This window comes from Arachis hypogaea, chromosome 6 (genome assembly GCF_003086295.3).
Source record: "Arachis hypogaea cultivar Tifrunner chromosome 6, arahy.Tifrunner.gnm2.J5K5, whole genome shotgun sequence".
In the NCBI taxonomy this organism is placed as follows: domain Eukaryota; kingdom Viridiplantae; phylum Streptophyta; class Magnoliopsida; order Fabales; family Fabaceae; genus Arachis; species Arachis hypogaea.
In genome coordinates, this window is record NC_092041.1 from 2,601,586 (window position 1) to 2,626,230 (window position 24,645).

The following is a 24,645-nucleotide window of genomic DNA, read 5'->3' on the forward strand; positions in this document are numbered from 1 at the left end:
AAATGAATGAAAAAAAATGAAAGGAAAGAAAATAGATGAAAAAATTAAATTTTTTTGTGTTATTTAGATGAAGATAAAATGAAAAAAAAAAGTAATTTTTTTTATTATGCTATTATTTGAAATACGTGGTTGGAAAAGAATGCCAGAATTTTCAAGAATCAAGAAACATGTATTGTGGAAATTATTACCAAGTTGATTAGGAGCTACAAAGAGTGGGTTAGCTTTGTTCAGTCTAACTGTTGATGGCAATGCCGGAGATAACTTTAATTTTTTTGTTTAGTATTTGTATTGTAACTTTAGACTTTCTAAATGCTGCTCCACCTTACTGTGTTAAGCTTCTTATTTCAAAAAAAAATTTGTTTGGATAGAAGAAAAAATAAGAAGAGAAAAAATCATATCTAAATGAAATTACATTAATACCTTTTATAAATTATAATATACCAATGTTATAATAACAAATTTGTAATTTTACCCATTTTTTCATTCCAATCTAAGTTTTCTTCTCAATTTTGGAAAAAAAATTTTAATATAAACCCCACATATACTTTTACATTTTTCATTCATTTTTTTCTTGATCCAAATAATAAAAAATTAATTTTTTCATCCATTTTTTTCTTCTTCATTTTTTTTTCTCTCAAATTCTTCTAAGCCAAACAAATATAAGCAAAATGCTTGATAAGAAAACATGATCATGATAGCTATATCCATAAGTAGTTATAAGTAAGGTAATTACATGCTGGTAAAATGAAAATTTCAAATAGAGAGTAGATGAAAACATCAAATCATAGATGCTATGTGCTAGGATTCTCTAGAAGATCAAATTGCCCATGATGGCTAAACATGGGTTCCTATAATGTTAAAGAGAAGACCCAAATATCATATCATGATGAACCCTACCATGTTATTTGACCTACCAGAAACGAACACCTGTACCCTCGTTCTTATATATTGATGTGACTATTGTGCAACGTGTTCCGAAAATATTTGTTAAATTCTCTGCAGCTCAAGAACAACACTGAAAGTGGTTGGTGTGGTCCAACAATTCGTTGGACACAGGATAAGGATTTCAGTTCATATACTTCGTACCATTCACATATTTTTCTTTCTCTCTTATATAATTGCCCTTTTAATTTATCTTTTTCCTCTCATTGGTTTATGGCAAAAAAGCGGCTTTAATTTTATTTATTAAATAGTATCAAACATAAAGAGTAATAAGCTTCATTTGCGGAGGATAAACTTTTGGAATTCATCCAACCAAATGCTCAGATTTTGAAAAATCGATCCTTTTGAAAATATCTCACACCTCTCACCGGTAACGACTTTGATGCTAATACATTTTTAATCAGGAAAATGCTATTTTTCTTCTAAAATAAACATACTTATCCATATAGAGATTAGAGAGACATATTAAATCAGCATCACTGGCTTAAACCATGTTAATGACAAATTTTAACGCGTGCAAAGATTGCAAGTGTTTAATCTAAGGTTTGGATGAGCAAAATTGGGTTGTATTGCACGTGGTTTTGCATAGTGGCATAAAGGACGTTTTATGCAATTATTTTGTCGCAGACAAAGAGGCACCAATTGCCCAATTGATTTGAAACAGATAAGGCACGCTACTTATAATGAAATTCACACATTACGCTTTTTGTGCAGCGGGTTATATCGTGCCAGGTTCAACCGCATTCATTGGACATGTAAACCAGTATATGGAGGGGTTGCAGTTAAAATGTAATTTTCCATGGAAATTTAGTTGCAATTTGGTTGACTTTTAGCCTTTGTATTATTATTGGCTGCATTCTCATCCAACTGTCACGTTTTTTTGATACACTTCAACACATTTCAAGTAAATCAGCCTAATTTCAGTATTTAGTAAGAAAATTAAGAATATAAAAAAAATAAAATTTTGGTGAAAAAAAATATTTTTTTTTAGTTTTTTACGGAATTTCTAAATCTAAATTTGAACTCTATTTAAAGGTTTGTCATTGCTGCATACAAAAAGCAAGATTTGAACTCCCAATATTTGCTAAAACGAACGAGTGAGCTGACCACTCAACTAATCTAAGTTAATTGATAAAAAAAATATTTTATTATTCAAGTATTTGTTATAAATGACTCATTCTCCCAAATTCTAACTCTCACTCTTATTTATAGTCATTCACGTGTTCAATAAATTGTTAGAATTAAATCTAATTAATTGTCTAAACTAATCATCTAGAATATTTATTACAAATATTTATCCTATTATATTTTTTAAATATTTCTAGATTATTCTATGCTATTATTCATACTTTTATATACATTTACATTATTCTAGATTACTCTATGATCTTTTAAAATTTTTTAAAATTTTTTTAAAGTTTTTCTAAGACTTTCTAAAACATTCTAAGATGTTTTAAAATCATTTAAAATATTTTCAAATATTTCAAAAAACTATATAAATACCATTAAATTTAACATTTTAAAATTTACCGTGCTCTAAAGTTTCGGTCACAATCACATTCGTAACTCAATGCAACTGAAGCTGGGAAAGTTGGGTTCTTATTTTATTTTATTATTATTATTTTTCTTTCTACTATCTCTAAGTGGAGGGTATTTGATAATGCGCCATACACATATGTTTCCTATAGTTTGTCAAGTGGTGGCATCTATTCTAATCCAAGGACGCAAGTTGCAACATATAATAATATAATATAGCTATAAATCCACTTGCCCAACCTTTGTTCCTTTAGATATGAATCAAACAAAATGTCACTAATCACTTTTTGTTAGCTTTATTTGGTTTAGATTACATATTTAACTAATTTTCTTAACTAAAGAATGGAATTCAAATTCGTTTATTTAGTAAAAAGAATAATACTTAAAAGTGTCCAAAAAATAAAAATTCTAACCAAAACATTACTCTTTAAATAATAACAATAAAAAATTAGCACAACAATAATGAGCAAAAAAGAAAGTAGGATATGATCATCTTAAATTTTTAAAGATTACTATATAATAAGTTAAATAAACCAACATTTTTCAGCTCTATTTGTATTATATCTAAACCAACGCTAACCAATTTTCTAGTCTTTTCACTAAAAGTATTGGCTTCTAACAATATATTTATATTTACGCATGACCAAATCATTTTAGTTAAATTAGTTCAATAACTTAAGAATTGGTAATTTAGAATTTTAGTTGAAAAAAGAAGAAAAAAAGAAATATATAAAAAATTTAATTAAACTTAATTATAAAAATAGTTTATTTGTCTAACATTTTTCTTATATTTTGTAGTACTGAGAGGAAAAGATATGATACTTTTTATTTTGATATTGGATTGACAATAATATTTTTTTGAATTATAGAAAATTAGAATATTAATCTCAAATATAATAATTTAATTTTGAGTAAAGACTTCAGACCTTCTAATTTCTAAAAGGAATAAAAATAATTGGACGATAAAATACAAAAATTAGACATTTTAATTTTTAAATTGAACTGTTCAATTTCTATTTCAAAAAAATTAAAAATTTTAAAATACAGGAATCAGATTCTCTAATTTGTAATTTTTCAAAAATTTAAAAAGGTTTAATTATTATGTTGGTCCTTATAGTTTTGCGAAATTTTTAATTAGGTCTCTATATTTTTTCTTTTTAATTGAATTCTTGTACCAAATTTTATTTTTAATTTGGTCCTTATACTTTTTTTATTTGAATTCCTGCACTAATATTTTTTTTTAATTGGATTCCTATATAATTAAACCAATTATTGTTAAGAGAGACTTAATTGAAAAGAAATTGGTACAAGGATCCAATTAAAAGAAAAAAAATATAAATGCCTTATTGAATATTTTACGAAATAATAGAGAATAGAGACTACCAGAATAATTAAACCATTTAAAAAAACATAAAAAATTACCATGTTTGAGAATATTGCTCGACTCATTTCCATACCAAAAAAAAAAAAAAAAAAGCAAATATAAGAAGAGGGGGGTTGAGTGTCGGTTGGTTGAGTGAGTGCAGAGTAGTTTTTAGTTTTTGTGAGTAGCAGAGCTTCCTAAGCTTATCCCTTCTTTCCTTCTCTTCACTTCACTTGACATGGAGAGTGAATATATTAGGATGCATCATAATAGGCATCAGCCTCTGCCTCAGCAGTGCAGTTCTGCTCTGGTCAAGCACATCAAGGCCCCTGCTCCTCTGGTGTGGTCTCTTGTTCGAAGATTCGACCAGCCGCAGAAGTATAAACCTTTTGTTAGCAGGTGTACCGTACACCCTCAAGGTCAAGGCGACCTTGCTGTTGGTTCCCTCAGACAAGTCAACGTTAAATCCGGCCTCCCTGCCACCACCAGCACCGAGCGCTTGGAACAACTCGACGATCACCAACGTATTCTTGGTGTCACCATCGTTGGTGGTGACCATAGACTCAACGTATATTCACTTTTCCTATTACTTACTTGTTCCATCATCATCATACCCTGAACCAATGCTAACCTCTTCATGTTTGTTTTGTTGAATTTGCAGAACTACTCCTCCCTGATTACTGTCCATCCGGAGGTCATCGAGGGAAGACCGGGAACGATGGTGATAGAATCCTTCGTCGTCGATGTGCCGGATGGGAACACCGTTGATGAGACTTGTTACTTTGTGGAGGCTCTCATCAGGTGCAACCTAAGCTCCTTAGCTACGGTTTCTGAGAGGATGGCTATGCAAGATTACGATCATCTCATCAACCAATAAGGCTGTTTTGGTACCCGGCTTTGTACAGTTCATGATCATCCCAATTCATGAGTTGGACGAGATTTTCTGATCGGAGTAGCTACTAGCTAGTTGGTTTTCTCTGCTATGTTCTTGCTGCTTTTAGTGAATGGTGGTGTGGTGTGTGTTACTTTGTAAATATTTTTGTTGGGAGTGAAAAACACACTCTGCAGTCTTCAATGTTTCGTATCTGTGGCTAGAGGATAGCAGGAGATAGTGTATTCAACCTTGCTGGTTGCTGCTTTTGTATGAGTATTGTAGTTTATGTAACATATCTGGTTATCTATTATACATTTTCCTTGCTTTGGGTTTTATGTTTAGAACACCAAAGTTTGATTCTGCTCTTCTTCTCTTCATGGATTACACTTTTGCCTATTGAAGTATAGTATCATAATTCATAATCAATAGTCCTATGAGTTCTACCGAAGCAAAAGATAAAAAGAATTGATTCATAATACTAGGGTGGAAGGTGCATAACTGATGGGACTAAAGTAATTATCATATTTACCTTCAAAAAAGATCCCAAGGGAAATGTAAATAGGCAAATCTCATGAATCTACCTTTAAATCTTCATCCACACATTTGGATACATTAAGCTTACGCAGTTTGGAACCGGATACTCCACAAGGCAGTGCAGGAACTTGGAAGCCTTTTGAGGGAGAGCGAACAACCAATTTGCTCAAGATCATATCCTGAAACTTTTTTTTTAAACTCAGGCTACTTGCATAGGCTACTTGCATGAAGTTGAGTACATCATCAATAGAGGCATGCCTCTATGCAAGGGTATATATGGTCACACACACCCCTTCTTGTTTTGTGTGAATGTTTCAAGTGATTTGCGTGGGGGAAAAAGCAGTCATAGATGTCCAACACATAAACTTCAATGAAAGTCAACTCTATAAACTATCCATCAATTACAAAAAGATTGTAGAAAGTAGCATAAATTGAAGAGCACTCATAAAAGATTGTAAATAATACAACCCGCCGCATGGATCTTCAACCTAAAATGCTAGATAAGTTTTAAGGTTTTCATGTGGCAAGACCATTGCATTGTATATATAGATTTTGATATGGTGCTGGAAATTTTACACAAACGATTCCCTGCTATATATATAATTCTCTTCACGGCCTAAAACAACGAACTCTAGGGCTGTGAAGGGCTAGGAGATGTTGGAGGCTTGAAATCAGGATACTGCAATTCAAAAAGAGAAAGAAGGGAGGATAAGCATATATATAGAAAATTATACTAACAATCTCCAAATTCATTAATTATTTTAGGAACAAGGTAGTACAAAATTTCTCATCAAAACCATGGACACAAAAGCTAAAAGTTATACTATACAGGACTAAAACTTCCATGCTAAAAGCTTCAAACTTCGACAGAAATCATAGAAATAGGCAGAGATAAAAGAACTATGTATATTGGTAACAGTCAAAGGAAGTTAAAAGTTTATGAAGCATGGAAGTTGGGACATACACTTGGGTATGGTGAAAGGGGCCTTGGTGTTGCTGGAGGTACTTGTGCCTTAACTTTGGCCAAATTTATTTCAGGAGCAGGTGCTGCTACTGCCTCTACTTTGGACTCGGATATAGTGTCTGGAGGAGTAGCTTCTGCTGTCTGTAAATTGGGCTGTGAAGGGGTGGGAGATGTTGGAGGCTACAAATCAGGATACTGCAAAGCAGAGAAGGAAAAAAGCGTAACACTGATGAACATGAAGAACAAGAAGCATATGTAAAGAAAATTGGTAATGGTTATGGTTAGTTACCAAACAAAATCATAAATGGAAGATCAGTTCCGAGAAAATTGGCTGCTATAAGTAAATCTAACCAATACAGAAAGTGAAAATTTTATGAAGCAATGAAGTTGAGAGTTGAGACATACACTGGTGTATGGTGAAAGGGGTGTTGGAGACTTGGAGTCCCTGGAACCAATTGTGCCTTAACTTCAGCCAGATTTATTTCTGGAGCAGGGGTGCTACTGTGTCTACTTTGGACTCAGATATAGTGTCAGGAGTAGCTTCTGCTTTCTGTACAGTCATATCTGCCATAGTAGGCTCTGGGGCTTGTTCCGATGGTGCAGGGAGAACCTTATTGTTGGTGCAAGTAGGTAGAAAAGCCTTTTCAATTTGCTAATGTTCACAACCATACAAGAACAACGGGATGTGAAGCGGGCAGAAATGAATTTTGCATTAAGCAGTGTTTTAGAAGTAGCTATACTATAGTGTTTTAGAAGTACCTTTATTTCATGACCAAGCTCCTCAGGGGAAATCTTGGTGTTCAAGAATTCATTGATCTGTTGTAGTGTTCGCTTTCGTTCCTGTCATATAAAATAAAATAACATATATGGTATGCCTCATGTACCAAATTAAACATACATTTTATCCATAGACAATTTGATGATTCCACTGTACTTACCTCAGCATATAGAAGCTCCCTGCTAGCAAACTGAATAATTGCAGCTGATCCTAAAAGTTGGAGAAATGTTTCTATCTGTACAGTATAGACAGAATAACAGAATCAACAATAAGTTCTACATCGGTGTAGATATGTCCGAATATAATTTTTCTTGGGAAAAAGAGAGAGAAATAGCATGTAAAGTCAAGTCAACCTCAGTAAAAGCTAATACACCGAGTCGGTAGCTGCAGCAATCCCAAGAGTAACAGCCAAAATATGTTATGAACATCAAAATCTAGTATTTCCATATGATAATTTTGTCCTCAAATCCAATGAACCAAGTAATATTTTTAATGTAAATAAATTCAATTTCTCAGGCAGGATAGTACAAACATGTTCATAGTGATGAAACAAGTGCTTCTGATCCAGAATCTAGAACAACATTAATATAAACATCGGTACATTTATGAACATTATGCATAAGAATATAGATAAACTCTAATAATATAATGAAAAGTGTATCCATCTAAGACAGCAACATACATTGATAAGTTCCTTTTCTTGCCAGCTTAAATTCTCAATGGAACTAAGCTATCAATATTCATATTATGAGTGTGCATCTAAGTCGAAAATTGAAACTAATATTAGACAAAGAAGAGATACATACTCCAATAGCCTCTGCCAAATTGCCATAATATTCTAAGAATGAACATACTAATAAAAGTGATTATTCTGTTCAGGTCATTGTGTCATACCTTTGTAGCTACCTTCTAGATTCAGCAGCAGCTTGCTACATGACTACATGTAATGGAAAGGGGTTATGTGAAAGGCTGCATCTCATTCTTCCTCTTGGAACAACTGAAACTCAAACAGAGGAAGGGTTACTTAAGTTACATCCAAATAAAAAAAAAATCTTGTCTCCGATTTTCAACAATTCTTGTCACCTTCTGTCAAATACACTCAAAATTAGCTCATTTTTATTCGCTTTCTGAACTCTATAATTGAATTTACTTAGAGTAAATCAATTATAGGAGGCTTCACAAGCATGAACATCATAAATAGTAAGTGACCGCCACAATCCTGTCCTCAATAAAGCATGACACATTACTATAGTTAATCAATAACCAAGCCAAAATTTTCTTTGAGATTCTCTCCTCTTCAACATTGTATATTTATATGTATTAAAATAGAGCAAGGAGGGCGCAATGGTGGAAAGAGAAAACACCTCAATCATTGAGGGATTAAAAACGTCTTACATATATTAATTGTCATCACTACAAGGGCAAAATCAAGAAAATGAATACTTAGAATTGTGGAGTGGATTCAACACTCCAACAAAAACACCCTTTAAAGTTTAAACCCATAAGACAAGATTTTGCCTTATAACACTTGTAATGCAATGAATTGTTAATCTGAATTTTGAAAAAAAAAGCAGTCATAGATGTCCAACATGCAAATTTCAACGAGATATCAATAGAAAGAATTCACGGAAAAGTGGATATCAACCTGTTGAACATATAACCATGTCTAAGAAGTATCAATCCATTATACAGTACAGCAGGTGGTAGTCTATACAAAATATCTCTAGTATTGGTCCGGACTCTGGAGTCTGGACATAACATCAACTGCTATTATTGTTTACAGACAAGAACTGTAAATGGACAATGAAGAATACTCATTAGTAAGAGAAAGCATCATATGTGTCCAAGGTAGACAAGTCAAACTCTTGGCGTACAACATTGATCACAAAATCATCCAGCTAAAAACTCCAAAGTTAAAGCCAGATGCTGTCTTGCATAAAAGATTCCAGCTTGAAAGATCGAGGAAGACTACCACCGTTCTCTGGGACGACCATCAGGGAACACAGGAGCAAGGACTTTTTTGTCATTTGCCGTTAAATCTTCAGCTTGTTTAATCGTCTTTCCTTGTGAAATCTCCAATATTCCATCATCCTCATCAAAATCAGGTGGTGTATCATCGTCGTCGTCATCGTCATCATTGCTCCAGTCATCGTCTTGGCCATCATTGTCTTCTTCAAATCCATCATCACTCATAAAACTATCAAGATCTGACCAGTGTTCTTCCTCTTCACCACTTTCATCTTCTCTGGTAGTGCCAGCTGTGTCTTCCATACCATCTCCAACCCTTCTGGAAGCACCTCGCTTGGGAAATCGTGGAACATTAACCAGAGAGCGAAGCTTTTCCTTTATTAGCAACAGACGATCCTTGTCTACCAACTGCGAATCACGATAACCTTCCCTCAGAAACACAGAATCCCTGTCTCCTTTCAAGGAGACATAAAACATATCAGGATGCCTTATCAACATCCCCCTCAGTTGCTGAGAGAATCTGAACTCCTCTCGAAAATGAGTAAGGTGATCAATGAGGGTTCGCTTCTCAAGAGTGAGGCTCAATATCTCATGTACAACACCACAAGCATGCTTCTCTTTCTCTGGTGTTCCTGGTTTAATCTCTGAGAAATCCGAGTATGGCGATATATAAGGTATATCTCTGAAACGCATGATCTTCCTCATCTCACCCTTAGAAAGATTAAGACCTTTAGGAAGCTTGACCCTGTTGAACTTGAGAGGTCTATCTATGATCAAATTCTGCTCTTCCAATTCCCGAATCCGATTTTCCTCTGCAGATAGCTCAGCTGCAGAAACTGCAAGCTCAGGATCCCAATGTGTCAACTCCAGAGCAGGGCCTCTCTCGGTTGCAACAACTTTGAAGTACTGCGGGTACCTGTGACAAACGGTGTCGCGGAATTCTTGTGGGAGACCCAAATCATTCCTGAGATGAGCTATCTTCTCCAACAATATCCGCCTTTCGAGCGACATCATCAACAGTTTCCTCAGCTTTGTAACAACCAAATCCTCCATCTCATTCCTAACCTTCAACTCTTCAAAATAAAGCCTTTCAGCCTCTGGTGTCATCTTGAACTTGAGAGAGTAAACCCCTTCTTCCATAATCTCAAACACCGCAGGAAATTTCTTCAACAAAGCAATAAGCCGCCTCCTCTTATCCAGACCCAAATCCCTTCGGAACTTACCAAGCTGCTTAAGCGACATGATGCGGTTGGGTTGACTCACCAAAATCTTCCTTATCTTGAGAACAAACTTGAGCTTCTTGTCCCTCTGAATCACATTATCAAAGGGAAGCTCTTTCCTTCTCTTCACAGCTGCCCTTATTGGCCCAAACGGCAAGGGGGCATGCACCTTTCTAATGCTATTAACATTTGCCGGTAACACAACCGAATTCAAATCCCTACCCCAAAATTGAGACTTTTGGAGGGAACAACACGGTTTGGCGGAAAGGTTTGAGTTTTGCCGGAAAGGAAGTTGATTTGAAATAAACAAGGGTAAAGAAGCATGTGATGAAGAGAATTTGGATAACGGGAGCAAGAATTTAGGGTCCATCACCATGTGATGTAGCTGCTACCAACCTTACTCACTTCACATAACCCTAAACAAAGGAACAAAATCTGAGTACAGCAAAAAAATCTCAGAAACAAAAACTCAATGAACAATAAGCAACGATTACAAAATCCTATCACCTATTACAAATTTTGGGTTTGAATTTTGAGAGGAGAGAATCTGAGATGAGAGGGAGTGACGGCACAGAGAAGGGTTAGGGATTTAGGGTTTTTCAAAACTAGAATATATAATAGGGGTATTTTAGTCATTTCGTATATACGGGTACTGTATGGATACACACGGGGCGGGGACCCGCCCATTTATTTCTCGCGTCCCCGTCTCCCGTTCCCGCGGTAAAAAATCCTCCCCATATCCGTCCGGGCGGGACGCGGGTACCCGGCCCGCCAAGGAAATTGCCAAGCCTAGACACGAGAGGCCAGTATGTGTGGCCGTATGGGTGGGTGTGGCTGAGCTTTGCAATCGACTGGAATATCAAAATGGCGAAGAAGCGAGATCAGCGATCCGGCACGAGTTCGGGTCGCCGTGAAAACCGAATCCACTCATCTTCCAGGCAACTCGAGCGAGCTAACTCAGCTCCTGATGGCAGCAAACTAGTAATCTTGTTCTTCTTCTTCTTCTTCGTGTCCTCCGTCATTGCCGTGGTCGTTTACCGCTTGAGAGAATCTTCTTCTTCTTCTTCTTCTTCTTCTTCTTCTTCGCATAAGGGATCATATGTTTATTCACGAGGCCTCGTCACAGCGGATGTCAACTACCGCAATGTTCTCTCCGTGAGTATCCTTTTCGCCCAAAACTACACTGTTTCTGTTTGGCTGCCGAGAAAGCATTCACATGTAATTGCGATTTGTGAATGAATCAGGAGAACTCCAAAGCGTCGCAAAATATTTCTCAGCGCCATTATACTTATCCCGTGCTTGCTTACATTACTCCCTGGTATTACCATTTTCTTTCACGAATCTGTCTGCTATATAGTGAGTTCTTTTCCATGTCATTCTGCATTCTGAATCTTAAATATCACAGGAATTCTCATGGTTATGAAATGGCCAAAAGGTTCAACTCTAAGTTTACGCATTTATCGCCTGTCTGGTATGAATTAAAGAGGTATGCACCTCTGTCCTAATTAACTTTACTCAAGAAATGTAATTTTGCAACTTCCACTAAATTTCTATCAGCTTTAGAGTGTGGCCTCTGTTATTCAAATCGCACGCTGATCTGGCACGCCTTCCTTCCTTCGAGGAATAGCATAACCAGGGTCTATTTGAACTGACATTAACCTGAAGTATCATGAAAATGTTTTCCATCTGAAAAGATATTTTTTATTGATGATTGAATCAGTGAGTTATTACATGAGTTCAGTTTATATATGTAGCTCTGGCTTGAACAATAAGTTTCTCCTTCTAACTAACAACTGACTAACTAACTATCACATACACTGCCTGCCTGGCATAACTAACAGTAACTGATTCTAAACCAATTCTAACTAACTATCATCCAGCTCATCAACTTTCTTACTCAATCTTTCACCATCCTTGTTTATGTATTTATTTTCTGGGCGACATCGAAATTTTAGTGGATAATACCTGATGGTAAATCCTGGGATTTCTAGTGAGATTTTTCTTTTTGGATATTGTTTTATGGTTTTGCTTCATCAGTTGTTATTGCCAGCGAACAGACTAATTTGGTTCTGGAGGGGAGACATAATGTTGACAGAGGATGGATCTCAGATCTTAAAAAGGCGGGAGAAGCTTTGGTACAATTAACTATTTCTCTACACTTTGAATCTTATACTTTTTTAGCTGCTCTAAACTATTCGTGTGCCATTATTTGTAGTGGGCTTCACTTATCCTTCCTTTATTTTCTGTTTTGTGTAGATCTTGCCAAGAGTTGTTCTGGAAGCATCTCCAGCAGAATTGCTGAAAAAGAAACAAAGGAACAAAGCTATTAATATCATAGTAACAGAGTGCAAGTAAGCTTTGATTGATTCTATAGAGTATAGATACATATCTTGGGCAAGGTTCTGATTGTTCCCAAACAAAATATATCTTTACTAATAATTTCTCATTTGTAATTCTATTATTCATTTTACCTAAACGTTGTTTATCAGAAGTTGCCAATGGCAGCAAATATTCTACATTCCAGATCTATGTATAAAACACTTCCTTCCATGATACATTTTCTCATTTCTGTATTTTCTTTTCATGTGAATGATGTGCTTATGTAGAGAAATGGGATATGATGGTATTGTCTTGGAATCATGGTCAAGGTGGGCAGCCTATGGTATCTTGCATGATCCAAGCATACGGAATTTGGTGAGAATTTGCTGCTTGTCTTTTTTTTTCCTTTTTTAGATACTCTTGATACAGCTAAGCTGTGATTTGGAACTTGCCCATAATTCAGCTTATTCTTGCTCAATGCTCATTTTATGATTGTTAATATGGCACTTCTTCTTTTGCAAGCACAGGCACTGCAGTTTGTAAAACAGCTTGGAGAGACACTGCATTCTACAAGCTCGCGCAGAAATAATGAGCAGCGGCTGCAGTTGATATATGTTATAGGTCCACCATCTTCTGAGAGGCTGCAAGAGCATGACTTTGGTCCAAAAGATCTTGAGACTTTAAGTGAAGCTGTAGATGGATTCTCGTTAATGACATATGACTTCTCGAATCCTCATAACCCAGGACCTAATGCACCATTGAAGTGGATTCAATTTGTTCTACGGCTGCTGCTTGGCAACTCCGGCAGTAGATCAAAAAGCCTTGCCTCCAAGATACTTCTAGGCATCAACTTCTATGGAAATGATTTCTCCCTTTCAAGGGGTAAATTCCTCTCTCTTTTCTGTTTAGTTTCGTTATGTCACTATTTTGATTGTTCCATACATCATTGCATGAGTGGCATTGATTCTATTTTGATAGTTTAAGACAATCTATATAAGGATTCTCTTTTCCTTTTTTACTTTATGTGAGAAGACTTTTTGTTAAAATGTGAAATTGCAGATTCGGGTGGGGGTGGCAGAGCAATTATTGGAAGGGATTACCTCGCGCTGTTGGAAAAGCACAGACCTGATTTACAGTGGGATAAGAACAGTGGGGAGCATTTTTTCTTTTACGCTGATGACAGAGATATCAGGCATGCCGTATTTTACCCATCTTTGAAGTCAATTTCTTTGCGGTTAGAGGAAGCACGTTCATGGGGTTGTGGTATCTCCATCTGGGAAATCGGTCAAGGTTTGGATTATTTTTTTGACCTTCTGTAAGAGTCCATGTATGCCTAATACTTCTATGTTCAGGTTTAATCGTTTATTCACAGTTATAGGTAGCTGTTACTGTTAGTTCTGTAGATTAGAACCTACTTCAATGCATGTTCTAGTATTCAAAATTACAAGACTATCCTTTTTAAATTGTACTTAAATTGGCCAAATATCTTTTTTCAATTATTACATTTATTGAAACTCTACGGGCGAAATATGCGATATCCTAAATTCGTAAAACTGATATGGCCGTGTGGGAACTGGGAACATGCCCCAAAGTCCAAACTTAAAGTGTAAATCGATTTATATAACACCTTTCAAGGTTAAGCGAATTGAAAAACATAAAAAAGAAGATAACTCGATATGAAATTAAGTTGTAGGAAGTCCTGAAAAATTATTTGATCCTGGAACAAAAGTTTTACTTAAACCTACTTTATGCCAGGTAGCATTAATCTTAATATTCTCCAGCACTAATGTTAGACTATTAATTAGCAACAGAATCACAGATGCAAAAAAAGAAAAACTTATTGGGTCTTGGGGTTACTTTTGGTGGCTTTTTTTCCCAATATGCTACCGTAATGTTATTTAAGGTACAACAGCCACCGAGTCTCTTGATTTTACGGGTGCCGTACGCTAAAAGATTCACACTGCTTTCTCGTTCTGTTATGGAGCTTTCTTGCTGTTCTTCAGACCACAAAAATTCACTTCACAAAGTGATGAACATCACATGAAATATAGATATAAAATGGCTGCAAGTGTAGATCTGACAAGTATTTAACGCTCATCAGTGGTCACTGCTGAAATACAGAATAAGGTGAATCCAATATAGAACTTAACTCTGATGCACGTTCTTGCAAGTCAGCCTTCTTGGCCTGAAGAGTGGCTAGCTGTTGGTCAATGATCTCTATCTCCTTGACGGCCTTTTCTAAGGCTCGAGAAGGAGCGTCCTCTGGAGGAGAAACAATCTGCATCTTGTACTTGTTGAGCCATGTTATGTCAAAAGGAAACATGGAGAGAGCATCAAAGAAACCCAAGAAATGAGCACAGCCATCCTCCAAAAGAACTCTCAAAGGTGTAGACTCAATATAGTGCAAGAATTCCCATAAGACATAGTAGCCGAAGCTACAGCGCACTGAGGGAAGATCTGTTAAGCGCATGGAGGGCTGAGCGGTCAAGAAGGATGCAAGAAGAGGAACATGCTCAACTTTAAGAATACCTTGCTGTGTCAAGGCAATAAGCTCAGCCTCAAAATTTATCTCACAGCTTTTCCTAACACCTATATTAAGAATAAATGGAAAAGAAGCACATGAGAGGATGTGCGTGTTTATATAACTTGTTATGAGAAGATAACAGAAAGGGAGCAATGAAGAAGGTAGAGACAATAGGGAGGAACCATTACCATTGGAAGCCGACTCAAGCTGTTGGGAGTGCATCTCATTGATAAGAGGGCCCTCTTCTTCAAAATGTGTCTCACAAATCACAGCACTTTCTCCCTCAACTTGGTCCTTGTCAATGCAAGGTTGCTCCTCCTCAGCATGGCATTCTTCATGACCGGAGGCATCCTCTCCAATATTCTTGTCCTATTGCCCTCATCAAGAAGAAAATTGTAATTAACCTAATTGATCCATCTATTAATAAACACTCTTATTATTTGCACTTGGTCAACAAATATTTTTATCATTGTGGCTAAAAAATAGTGTAAGCCCTGGTTACATCCCTTCTGTTTTTTACAAACCAAAACAACAGAAGAAAGAATGCAAAATAGTGAACCGAAGAGTAAAAATTGCATGCTGTCAAAATTGGTTACCTTCAAGAGTTTTATGACTTCCTTGGAAGCTACCTTTTCAGCTGTCTTCTCATTGTTGGCTTTAGCAGTGTGCTTGCAGGTGATCTCCTTAGCTTTCACTTCTATTGAAACTGTTACGCCATTGCCACATGCCACCCGGGACTTTTTCCTTTGATAGGTTCCTCTTTGGCATAGTTCATGCAACTCCCCAAGTGGTTGAAGCTGTGCCGTTTCAGGTGTAATTAGGGGTTCCAAAAGAGGCCTTATACTTTGGAACACAGCCTCCTTATTGTAGCCTGAATCAACATAAATGGCTCCAGCTAGCGATTCTATAATATCTGCAAGCACCTGTCAAAAATAGAAATATTATTTCATGGAGTTGTATTACAAACAAACAAAAACAAAATGCCAATTCAGTTCTTTCCATCCACCAAAAGCTTCTTTTTGCATATTGGAAAGTTTAGTGATGAAGAGATTTACAAATTTGACAGTAATGTGAATAAGAAGTGTTTGAAATTGTTATGATAGCCCAAAGAGTCAGTGCACTGAATGAAAAAAAGCTCACATTAGGGAAACATATGTCCAATTCCCATCCGAAAGTCGATTTTACAGACAACTTCTCAACTTCATTCACTGTTGCTGCAATTCGCTTGTCTAGTTCTTTTGAGTCACGGATTATGTGTTCATGCAGCTTAGCTCTAATGGCTGAAAGTGCAAAGCATTCATTAGTGACAGATATAGTCCTCATGACAGTCAGAAGTTCAGACGACTCGTTGTGATATTCCTTGTAGAAATACTGCGTGATGAGATAGTCCAGCACTGCATCACCAAGAAATTCTAGTCGCTGCAGTGCAAGTTGAGACTTAAAATATTCAGTTACACCAAATGAAAATGAGCAGTGCTGATTCGATAAGAAAAATCATACAATGTTCTTACTTCTTACTAGTACATATAGAAACTTGAAACTTGAAAGTACCTGATAATTTTCTGTGCAGTTGTAAGAACCATCGGTCAGAGCTTCTACTAAAAGGGAAGGTTCTTGGAATATGTAGTTTAATAGGGATTCTAAAAGGGTGACATTTACAAGCTTCTCCGGAGAAACGTTAAGGTGGATCTCATATGGTATAACGTTGGTATCAACCTTAATGCCAATCCAATTCATAAATGATAAAGCTGCTTCTTCACCTCCCGGTCCTGTGCTAACGAAGGTACCAATAAGTGCCGCAACAACATCTGCAACAACCTTGTGCTTCATTTTTCTTTTCATTCCACAAACATATACTCTTGTTCTGCTGGAAATAACCTCTTCTGTCAATGAGAGAAATTTGGAATTATCTCCTGGTATAATCCACTGTTTTGGATTAAAATGTCCTTTTCGAATAAAACCCTGCAACATAAATATAGCCATTGGGATAAAGTTCTAGACCATCTGTGTTACAAACTATTACTATACTCGGAATGCTGATAAAATAAAAGTATTGTCCAAGTTTTATAAAGTAGAGAGTATAGATAACAAACTAGTAAAATGATAACAAAAAGACATTAAGGACAAAACAATACCGTAAGCCTTTGGCTAGAACCAAAGGTAAATAAAGCAGCATTGCAAATGATCTTGTCCCTCATTTGAGTAAGAGAGCCCTCTCGAAGGTTTTGATTGGTCTTAAAAAGCTGTTGAGTAGCTGCATACCTTAAAAAAGAATTACCAAGTGTCCCCAATGACTCGCAATCATAGTCTTCTTGACATTCCTTTGTAGTGATTGCTCTCAATAGCTACAGGGAATAATTCAGATAGTTGAAACAGAAATAATAATAATAAAATAAATAAATTATGTAATGGTAATCACCTTGAAGACTGGGATATCCTTTTGCATGCAATTATCCAAAAGCATCTTCTTCAATCCAAAAGCCATGAGCAAGGACTCAAGCCGATGCATGATTGATGGAATATATGTAAACGAATATATGGTACTAATTGATATTGGTGACATGATTACGGAGCAAACTTCTGGAGGCAGTTCGGCAGGCATCATGCTCGTCGACCCTAAAAATGAACATGCAGGCATGAACATAAGTTGATTTGTTTTCAATCCTAATCTGATAAAGCATGAAAGGGCCAAAGATAGAATTCTAGATATAGAAGATATGAGCAAACTATATACTAACTATTAAGGGTTAAAGCTAACCTTTCTGCTTCATTTGTCTGCCCTTGTGCAGGTAATTTTTCACCTTAAAAAGACTCCTTGCATCAAGTAGGGTTTGATTTTCAAACTGCAATTGAATACCATAGCTGAAAATATGAAACAAGAATCAAGTTATCTATAGCCCTGAATGGGAAACAAAATAAGCAGATGACTCAGCTATAAAACATACTTACTTGTTTTTGAAGTGTTCCTTGTAAGTAGGAGCTCTCTTACCTCCATTCCGCAGCCGCGAGTTTCCATTCAAGTCCATTATGCCATCAATGATATAAATAGAACCATTGTGGAAAGCTTTGACCGCACAATTTTGAAGTTTGCAAGAGCAAACCAATCCGGTTTTGGTCATCACAGGATGAGGATAATACCAGCAATTACATTGATCTTCAGATAAAAAAGGAACAGAAGAGACAGTCTTCCAATCAACACTTGAATTCGAAAGCCTCTGGTTCAGTGTGGTAGCTGGCAGCAGAAGATAATCAATCTGGGGTTCATCTCCCAAACAGAACTCATCTGAGACATCATCGTTATGCAGAAGGATCCTAAAGAGGGTGGTCTGAAATCTTCTACATCTTTGAACCTGCAGAATCAAAACATTCAAATTCAAATTCAAATCTTCTACAACACAGCTACCAGGAAATGAGAACAAGTAATCCTACCAAATGTGGGCTAAGATGAATGGTTTCTACTTGTCTGAGGCTTAATAACAAGTTTCCCCTTTCAACGCGCATTTCGAATTTTGTGCTTGCAATTTCAGGGTCAAGTTCAGTCCTCAATGCAAGCACAATGTCATGAACCCCTATGGGATCGACATAATCCAGCTTCAGCTCTATCAAGTAGCAATAGTATGTTACAGTGCAAGCATCTGATGAACAATTCACCAGTTCGGAAGGGATATATGCATCGTTAACTGCAAAATCCAATTAAATATCAATTCTGAACCATAACCAAAATTAATTGCCAAAGTATCAATTTCAAAATAATCAGAGTTACCGAATTCTTCCATGAAAAGTTGTAGTGCAGGATTACAGTTCGAGTAACCTTGTTAAGAGTTGACCAAAGTTTTGACTTTTGAGTCAATGAGAGAAGGTGATCGGAGCCTTAACGAAGAAGCTGTTTGGTGCGTGCTTAGTTGAGTGTGTGTCCGAAGCTGGAAAGACAACCGACGATGACTATGACTATGAGGGAGATTTTCTTGTGTTTTCTTTTCTTGGCAACTCCTATTGTGCTCCACACCTGTTCAGAGTTTAGATACACCAAACACACAATATTGTGATCTCATCTTCACTTTTTATAAGTGTATTAGCTTATTATTTTACTTGACTAATCCTCTAATGTGTGAATTATTTTTGTTTCCCATAATATTTACTAGTCCAATAAATTAAGGAGTAATTCATCGAAGATCAATTTAAAGATTTGTAGTTAATAGGTTGGCAGGTTGCTACATGCAACATGTGAAATTTGAACCCAAAATTTATTTAAATAAATGAGTGAACTAATTACTCGATTAATTTAAATAGATTTTTTTAACTATTTAAAGACATCTAAACACACATAAAGAAAACAAATCATGTAATGAAAAATTTCAATAAATATTTTCAAGGATAATTGTTCTATCATAATTTTTCATTATTTAGTTTAATATTTATTATAATTTAATTTTGATGTATTGATAATTTTTTATAATCTTTTAATTAAATTTATACATTCAAATAATTTTTTTGAGTGAAAATTTTTTTTTTCCAAAGATAATAGGTTATATTTCATTAATTATTAAAAAATGAAATACAAAGATGTCCAAAAGCAGGACAGCATAATAAAAGGTGGGGAGTTTCCAAAAACACTACACTGAAGGTATTCAGTGCATGGTCGAAAAACGAAGAAAAATCTTAAAGAAGAAATAATGATAAATCAAATTGAAGGCACCTAAGAGCTTGTCTCATGGAGATGACGACCTAAACTGGGAGTTCTTTGGATTTCACGGAGCAACTTGACAGAGCTTGCTAGAATGGCAGACGGCATAGAAGTAGAACCTTCAAAAACTTGACAGAGCTTTCCAACAGTTCCAGCAAATGATGGCAAGCAATTGAGGATTACGGTCAGCATTCTTCAACGGGTTAAGTATCTGTTGATGCAGTCCACCATGTCCAAAAGTCGTTAGAACTCTGAGGGGGAAGACAGTCACGAAGATAGACCATACGTCTTTAATTCTAGAGCAATCGATCAAACAATGAGTGACTGTTTCCGTTGCTTCATGACAGCAAGGGCATATTGGTGATATAGATGGGATGCGGTGATGAATCTGAGCAAGCACCGGAAGTCGGCCATGGAGAGCTTTCCAAATAAATAGCTTAATTTTGTGAGGCAAGTTCAACTTCCATAGATCAATCTACGGCTTTTTCTGTTGCATATAATTAGGGCAAAGCTCCAGAGGCGGATAGTAAAATAAATAGCCAATTTTGTAACCTGAAGCTGTATCATATTGCTTGGATTTGTTCAAATCCCATTGCAATTTGTCCCTACTCTGCTGAATTTTAACTGACAAAATCCTGTTTGCAACGTCTTGGAGAAATAGTTCTTGAATGAGATTCTGATTCCAATTTCTATCTTCAGTAATTAGATCTTTAACTCTTGAAAACAACTCAGAAATAGCCTGTCTAAAAATAGATAAAAATTTAATATTTAAATAGATAAAAATTTAAATATATAATTTTTTTGAAAATATAAAAAAATTAAAATTTTCTTTATTTAAAACTAGAAATATAATTAAAAAATAAATTTAAAACTTTTAATTATTTTTTAATTTTTAAAATAATAAATTTAAAATTAATTATATTATTAATACCATAATATTTTTGCTTCCTTCATCTGCCATCAAAAGGTAAAGATATTTTTATATTTTAGTAATACTTTTATTTTGGTTCAAACTAAAAAATATTATTTTAATTTTCTTTCGCATAAATATTACTAAAATTATATAGTAACAATAGTCTAGAAATTATTTATTATATTAGTTTATTATTGGTGATATGCACATGAGTAGCGCAATAAAGAGTTAAATGTAGGGTGGCTGAGCTTCTCGCAGTCCACGAATTGCTGATACTATTTTTTCGCCTTAAGGGTATACGTGAATCGGATCGAATTGAATTCGGTCGAAAATTTAATTCGATTTGCACAATTTTTATTGAATCGGATCGGATATAATATCTACATTTTTAGTGTCAGATTCGATCTTATTTATATATTTGTGGATCAGATCGGGTTAGATATCGAGTATATTCGCATAATTGAACATTCTCTTTTTAATCATATTTCTACGTAAAAGAAATTTAATAAAAATATTTCTTTCACACTTTTAAACTTATTTATTTCTAAAATATTTTTAATCAATTTTTTTCTAAATAACAAAAATAAAATAATATATGAATAATAACTACTAACTAAAACATACAAATAAGTCAATATAATACCATATATATATATATATATATATATATATATATATATATATATATATATACTTTTTTAATTATTACGCAGATCCGCAGATCGGATACGTGGATGTAGAGTTGATATCCGCAATTCGATCCGTAAAGGGTGCGGATCGGATCGTATCTGCAATTTTTGGATCGAATGCGGATATTTACCGCAAATTTACGGATATGATCCGATACATGAACACCCCTATTCTTGCCTATAGTAAGATGTTGGTGAGTTGTCACGCATCCATGACCTACCCGCCGCGAGTGATAAGGTATGATGCGATATATATTGAAACAAAAATATTATTTGTACACTAAAATTATCCACTAAAACCAACTACCAATATATTTGTGTATAAATATATGTGTTATTTAATTTATTTTTAACATGTATTTTATACTAATGACTGATTTTAATATATACGTAACATAGTCGACACTGATAATAGAGAGATTGGTCTCATTCTTTTTAAGATGTATATTGATACATATATTTTAATTTTATCATTCTATTTTGTATCTCTATTTTTATTTTTATTTCTATCTAGCTATCTTATTGTTAAAAAAAAAATATATATATATATATATATATTTTAATGTCTATATATTTAATTAAATTTTAATTTTGAGATATTAAAAAATTAAATAATTTAGTAAATGCCTTTTGACAATAATTATATGTGTATGTTAGAGATCATTTATTTGTTTATTATTCAAATTATAATAATAATATAAAATATGTATTTTATTAATTTAGTAAACGTATTTCAGTATTTGCATTGTTTTAATATTTTACAACATGAAATAAATATTTTAACTTCTAAAAAAAGTATTATATATATATATCATGATTAAGAATAAAATATTAAAAATAAATACAATTATTTATTGCATTAATATGGTTATTACTAATTGATTTGCATACATATAATTATTATTAAAAGATAGTTAAATAATTTATTTTAATATTGTGAGAGAGAAAATAATTAAAATATCATGTAAATATTTTTTAAAAGAAAAAAAAATAATTTCCTCAAAAAAAATTTTCGGATGACATTATTTTGTAGGGTTGAAATTCAAATACTTATCATGGACGTCCGGTTTAAGAATTTGAAGGTGGAAGCAGAACTTTAGACTAAATTCCTAAAATAGTCTCTTCATAATTTGTATAATTTTAATTTTTTAAATTTAAATTATTTATATTAATTTTTGAGATTTAATTTTAGATATTATATTGGTCCATAAACCTTTTTTAGTACTGAATCAATGAGCGAAGTATTGAATTGGTTCTGAGTTTTGATTTGCCATTCTAGACACATGATTAAATATTGTTGTTTTATTTTAACACTTAAATAAGGTAAAAACGAGAAGAGGAAGAAGAATTTATATAATATACAAATTATTATATTTTCTTTCATTCTCCAAAACGACCTTATTTTTATCTTATTTAAGAGTTAAAACAAAAAGATATTATTTAGTCATATGTCTAACATGACAAATCAAAACTAACTCAGTATTTTGTATGTTAACTCAATATTAAAAAAATCTAAAAATTAATATAATATCTGAACTTAGATTTAAAAAATCAGTATAATAAATTTTAAATCTAAAGAATTAAAATGACAAAAATCATAAATGCCATAAATTAATATAAAAATTTAGTCCAAAAGTTCATGTAGCAATCAGAGCTTTACCCACCTTCAATAACTTCATTTTTAATATAGTGGAGGTATTTATAAATAATATAAAATTATTGCCAATGAATTATAGTTCAAATGGTATAATTTTTTCTTACTCACTTCAGAGGTTGCATGTTCGAGTCTTCTTATTTTTCGTTAAAAAAAATATAAAATCATTATTTTTTTATTTTGACGTTGACTACTATAGCTAATTTAATACTCTATTTAATTTGTTCTTCTTGTTTTTTTATTTTAAAAACGCTTTCTCGCACCAAGCGAGATACATTATTAAAAATATTTTTCAAATGCTTTCTTGTATTATGCAAGATGCATATGCAAATTTACTAAATCATCTCGGACAATACAAGAAGCTAAGTAAAGACCACTTAATTCTATTTTAGAGTACATCTCCAATAATATTTTCATATAAAAATTTTGAGAAAAGTTTAGTATAAAAGCGATTACGGCTTGTAACTATTACAAGTTCATTAACGCCTAATCCACTAAAACGCACTGCAACTCCTACGTCACTTACACGCGCTATACAAAGATCCGCGTTTGTATAACTACCAAATTTAAAAGATTTGTTTCCTTCTTTGTTTTCTTTCTTTTCAAATTTCATCGTTCTTCTTCTCGCGCGTATTTCCCTGGTTTTTCGATCGTTCTTTTTCTCTCCTTTCTCATTGGTTTGTTCTTCGTCATTGACGTTAGTTTTTCTCTCTGTAACTCCAGCTTCGTTTTGACATGGTGTATTTATAGTTTTTGACATGGTGTATTCTGCAACCTCTCTGTTGTTGATGACCAGTTTGTTCCGAAAGTTGGAATGACATTTACCACCCTTGAAGATGCTGGAAAATTTTATAGGAACTATACCAAGGTTGCAGGTTTTTCTACAAGAGTTCGGAGCACCAATAGAAAGGAAAACGAGATTAAGAATCAATTGATTACATGTAGCAAAGAGGAAAAATGAAACTCTCATAGCAAAGACTCATTTGATAGGAATTGGAATGATTTTCTGCTAAACTTTGGTCTTGTGGACAACAAGTGGCTTTCATGTAGTGTTGGGTTAAAATCTGCAGCAGAGGTGTAAATTTAATTTTTTATCGGGTGTATTTATAGTCTGTGTTTGGGTGTATTATGCAGACCGTCATATACGGGTTTCAATCTATCTGATCACCACTTCATATTATAGTACCTGTAAATCAGACATTTTGAATACACCAGAGAGAGTTTAATTAATTTTGGTCTTGTGGACAACAAGTGGCTTTCAGGTAGTGTTGGGTTAAAATCTGCAGCAGGGGTGTAAATTTAATTTTTTATCGGGTGTATTTATAGTCTGTGTTTGGGTGTATTATGCAGATCTCTATGCAGACCGTCATATACGGGTTCCAATCTATCTGGATCACCACTTCATATTATAGTACCTATAAATCAGAAATTTTGAATACACCAGAGAGAGTTTAATTAATTTTGGTCTTGTGGACAACAAGTGGCTTTCAGGTAGTGTTGGGTTAAAATCTGCAGCAGAGGTGTAAATTTAATTTTTTATCGGGTGTATTTATAGTCTGTGTTTGGGTGTATTATGCAGATCTCTATGCAGACCATCATATATGGGTTCCAATCTATCTGGATCACCACTTCATATTATAGTACCTGTAAATCAGACATTTTGAATACACCAGAGAGAGTTTA

At 34.3% G+C, this 24,645-nt stretch overlaps 5 protein-coding genes across 5 annotated transcripts; 2 read left to right on the forward strand and 3 right to left on the reverse strand.

Annotated features, from left to right (window-relative positions):
• The first annotated feature begins 3,804 nt into the window (after nt 1–3,804).
• On the forward strand, nt 3,805–5,079 carry LOC112695323 (abscisic acid receptor PYL9). The gene is made up of 2 exons (XM_025747624.2): nt 3,805–4,409; nt 4,503–5,079. The coding sequence occupies exons 1-2, from the start codon at nt 4,080–4,082 to the stop codon at nt 4,716–4,718; spliced, it is 546 nt and encodes a 181-aa protein (XP_025603409.1). The 5' UTR covers nt 3,805–4,079; the 3' UTR covers nt 4,719–5,079.
• Nucleotides 5,080–5,661: 582 nt separating this feature from the next.
• LOC140173549 (rhodanese-like domain-containing protein 4, chloroplastic) lies at nt 5,662–7,823 on the reverse strand. Its single transcript, XM_072197847.1, has 7 exons — nt 7,798–7,823; nt 7,345–7,375; nt 7,152–7,226; nt 6,973–7,053; nt 6,619–6,865; nt 6,214–6,408; nt 5,662–5,928 (listed from the first exon to the last, which is right to left on the reverse strand). The coding sequence occupies exons 1-5, from the start codon at nt 7,821–7,823 to the stop codon at nt 6,692–6,694; spliced, it is 387 nt and encodes a 128-aa protein (XP_072053948.1). The 3' UTR covers nt 5,662–5,928; nt 6,214–6,408; nt 6,619–6,691.
• Nucleotides 7,824–8,613: 790 nt separating this feature from the next.
• LOC112695320 (protein WHAT'S THIS FACTOR 1 homolog, chloroplastic) lies at nt 8,614–10,789 on the reverse strand. The gene has a single exon (XM_072196529.1). It carries the CDS (start codon nt 10,553–10,555, stop codon nt 8,960–8,962), a length of 1,596 nt encoding a protein of 531 aa, XP_072052630.1. The 5' UTR covers nt 10,556–10,789; the 3' UTR covers nt 8,614–8,959.
• A 73-nt stretch (nt 10,790–10,862) lies between these two features.
• Nucleotides 10,863–14,012, forward strand: LOC112695322 (uncharacterized). The gene is made up of 8 exons (XM_025747623.3): nt 10,863–11,334; nt 11,424–11,497; nt 11,585–11,665; nt 12,230–12,314; nt 12,436–12,530; nt 12,786–12,873; nt 13,026–13,380; nt 13,558–14,012. The coding sequence occupies exons 1-8, from the start codon at nt 11,044–11,046 to the stop codon at nt 13,815–13,817; spliced, it is 1,329 nt and encodes a 442-aa protein (XP_025603408.1). The 5' UTR covers nt 10,863–11,043; the 3' UTR covers nt 13,818–14,012.
• A 148-nt stretch (nt 14,013–14,160) lies between these two features.
• LOC112695318 (endoribonuclease Dicer homolog 2) lies at nt 14,161–19,078 on the reverse strand. Its single transcript, XM_025747618.3, has 11 exons — nt 18,786–19,078; nt 18,452–18,702; nt 17,972–18,372; nt 17,781–17,884; nt 17,442–17,638; nt 17,158–17,367; nt 16,574–16,984; nt 16,163–16,441; nt 15,619–15,945; nt 15,211–15,391; nt 14,161–15,087 (listed from the first exon to the last, which is right to left on the reverse strand). The coding sequence occupies exons 1-11, from the start codon at nt 18,796–18,798 to the stop codon at nt 14,603–14,605; spliced, it is 2,859 nt and encodes a 952-aa protein (XP_025603403.1). The 5' UTR covers nt 18,799–19,078; the 3' UTR covers nt 14,161–14,602.
• Between the last annotated feature and the right edge of the window lie 5,567 nt (nt 19,079–24,645).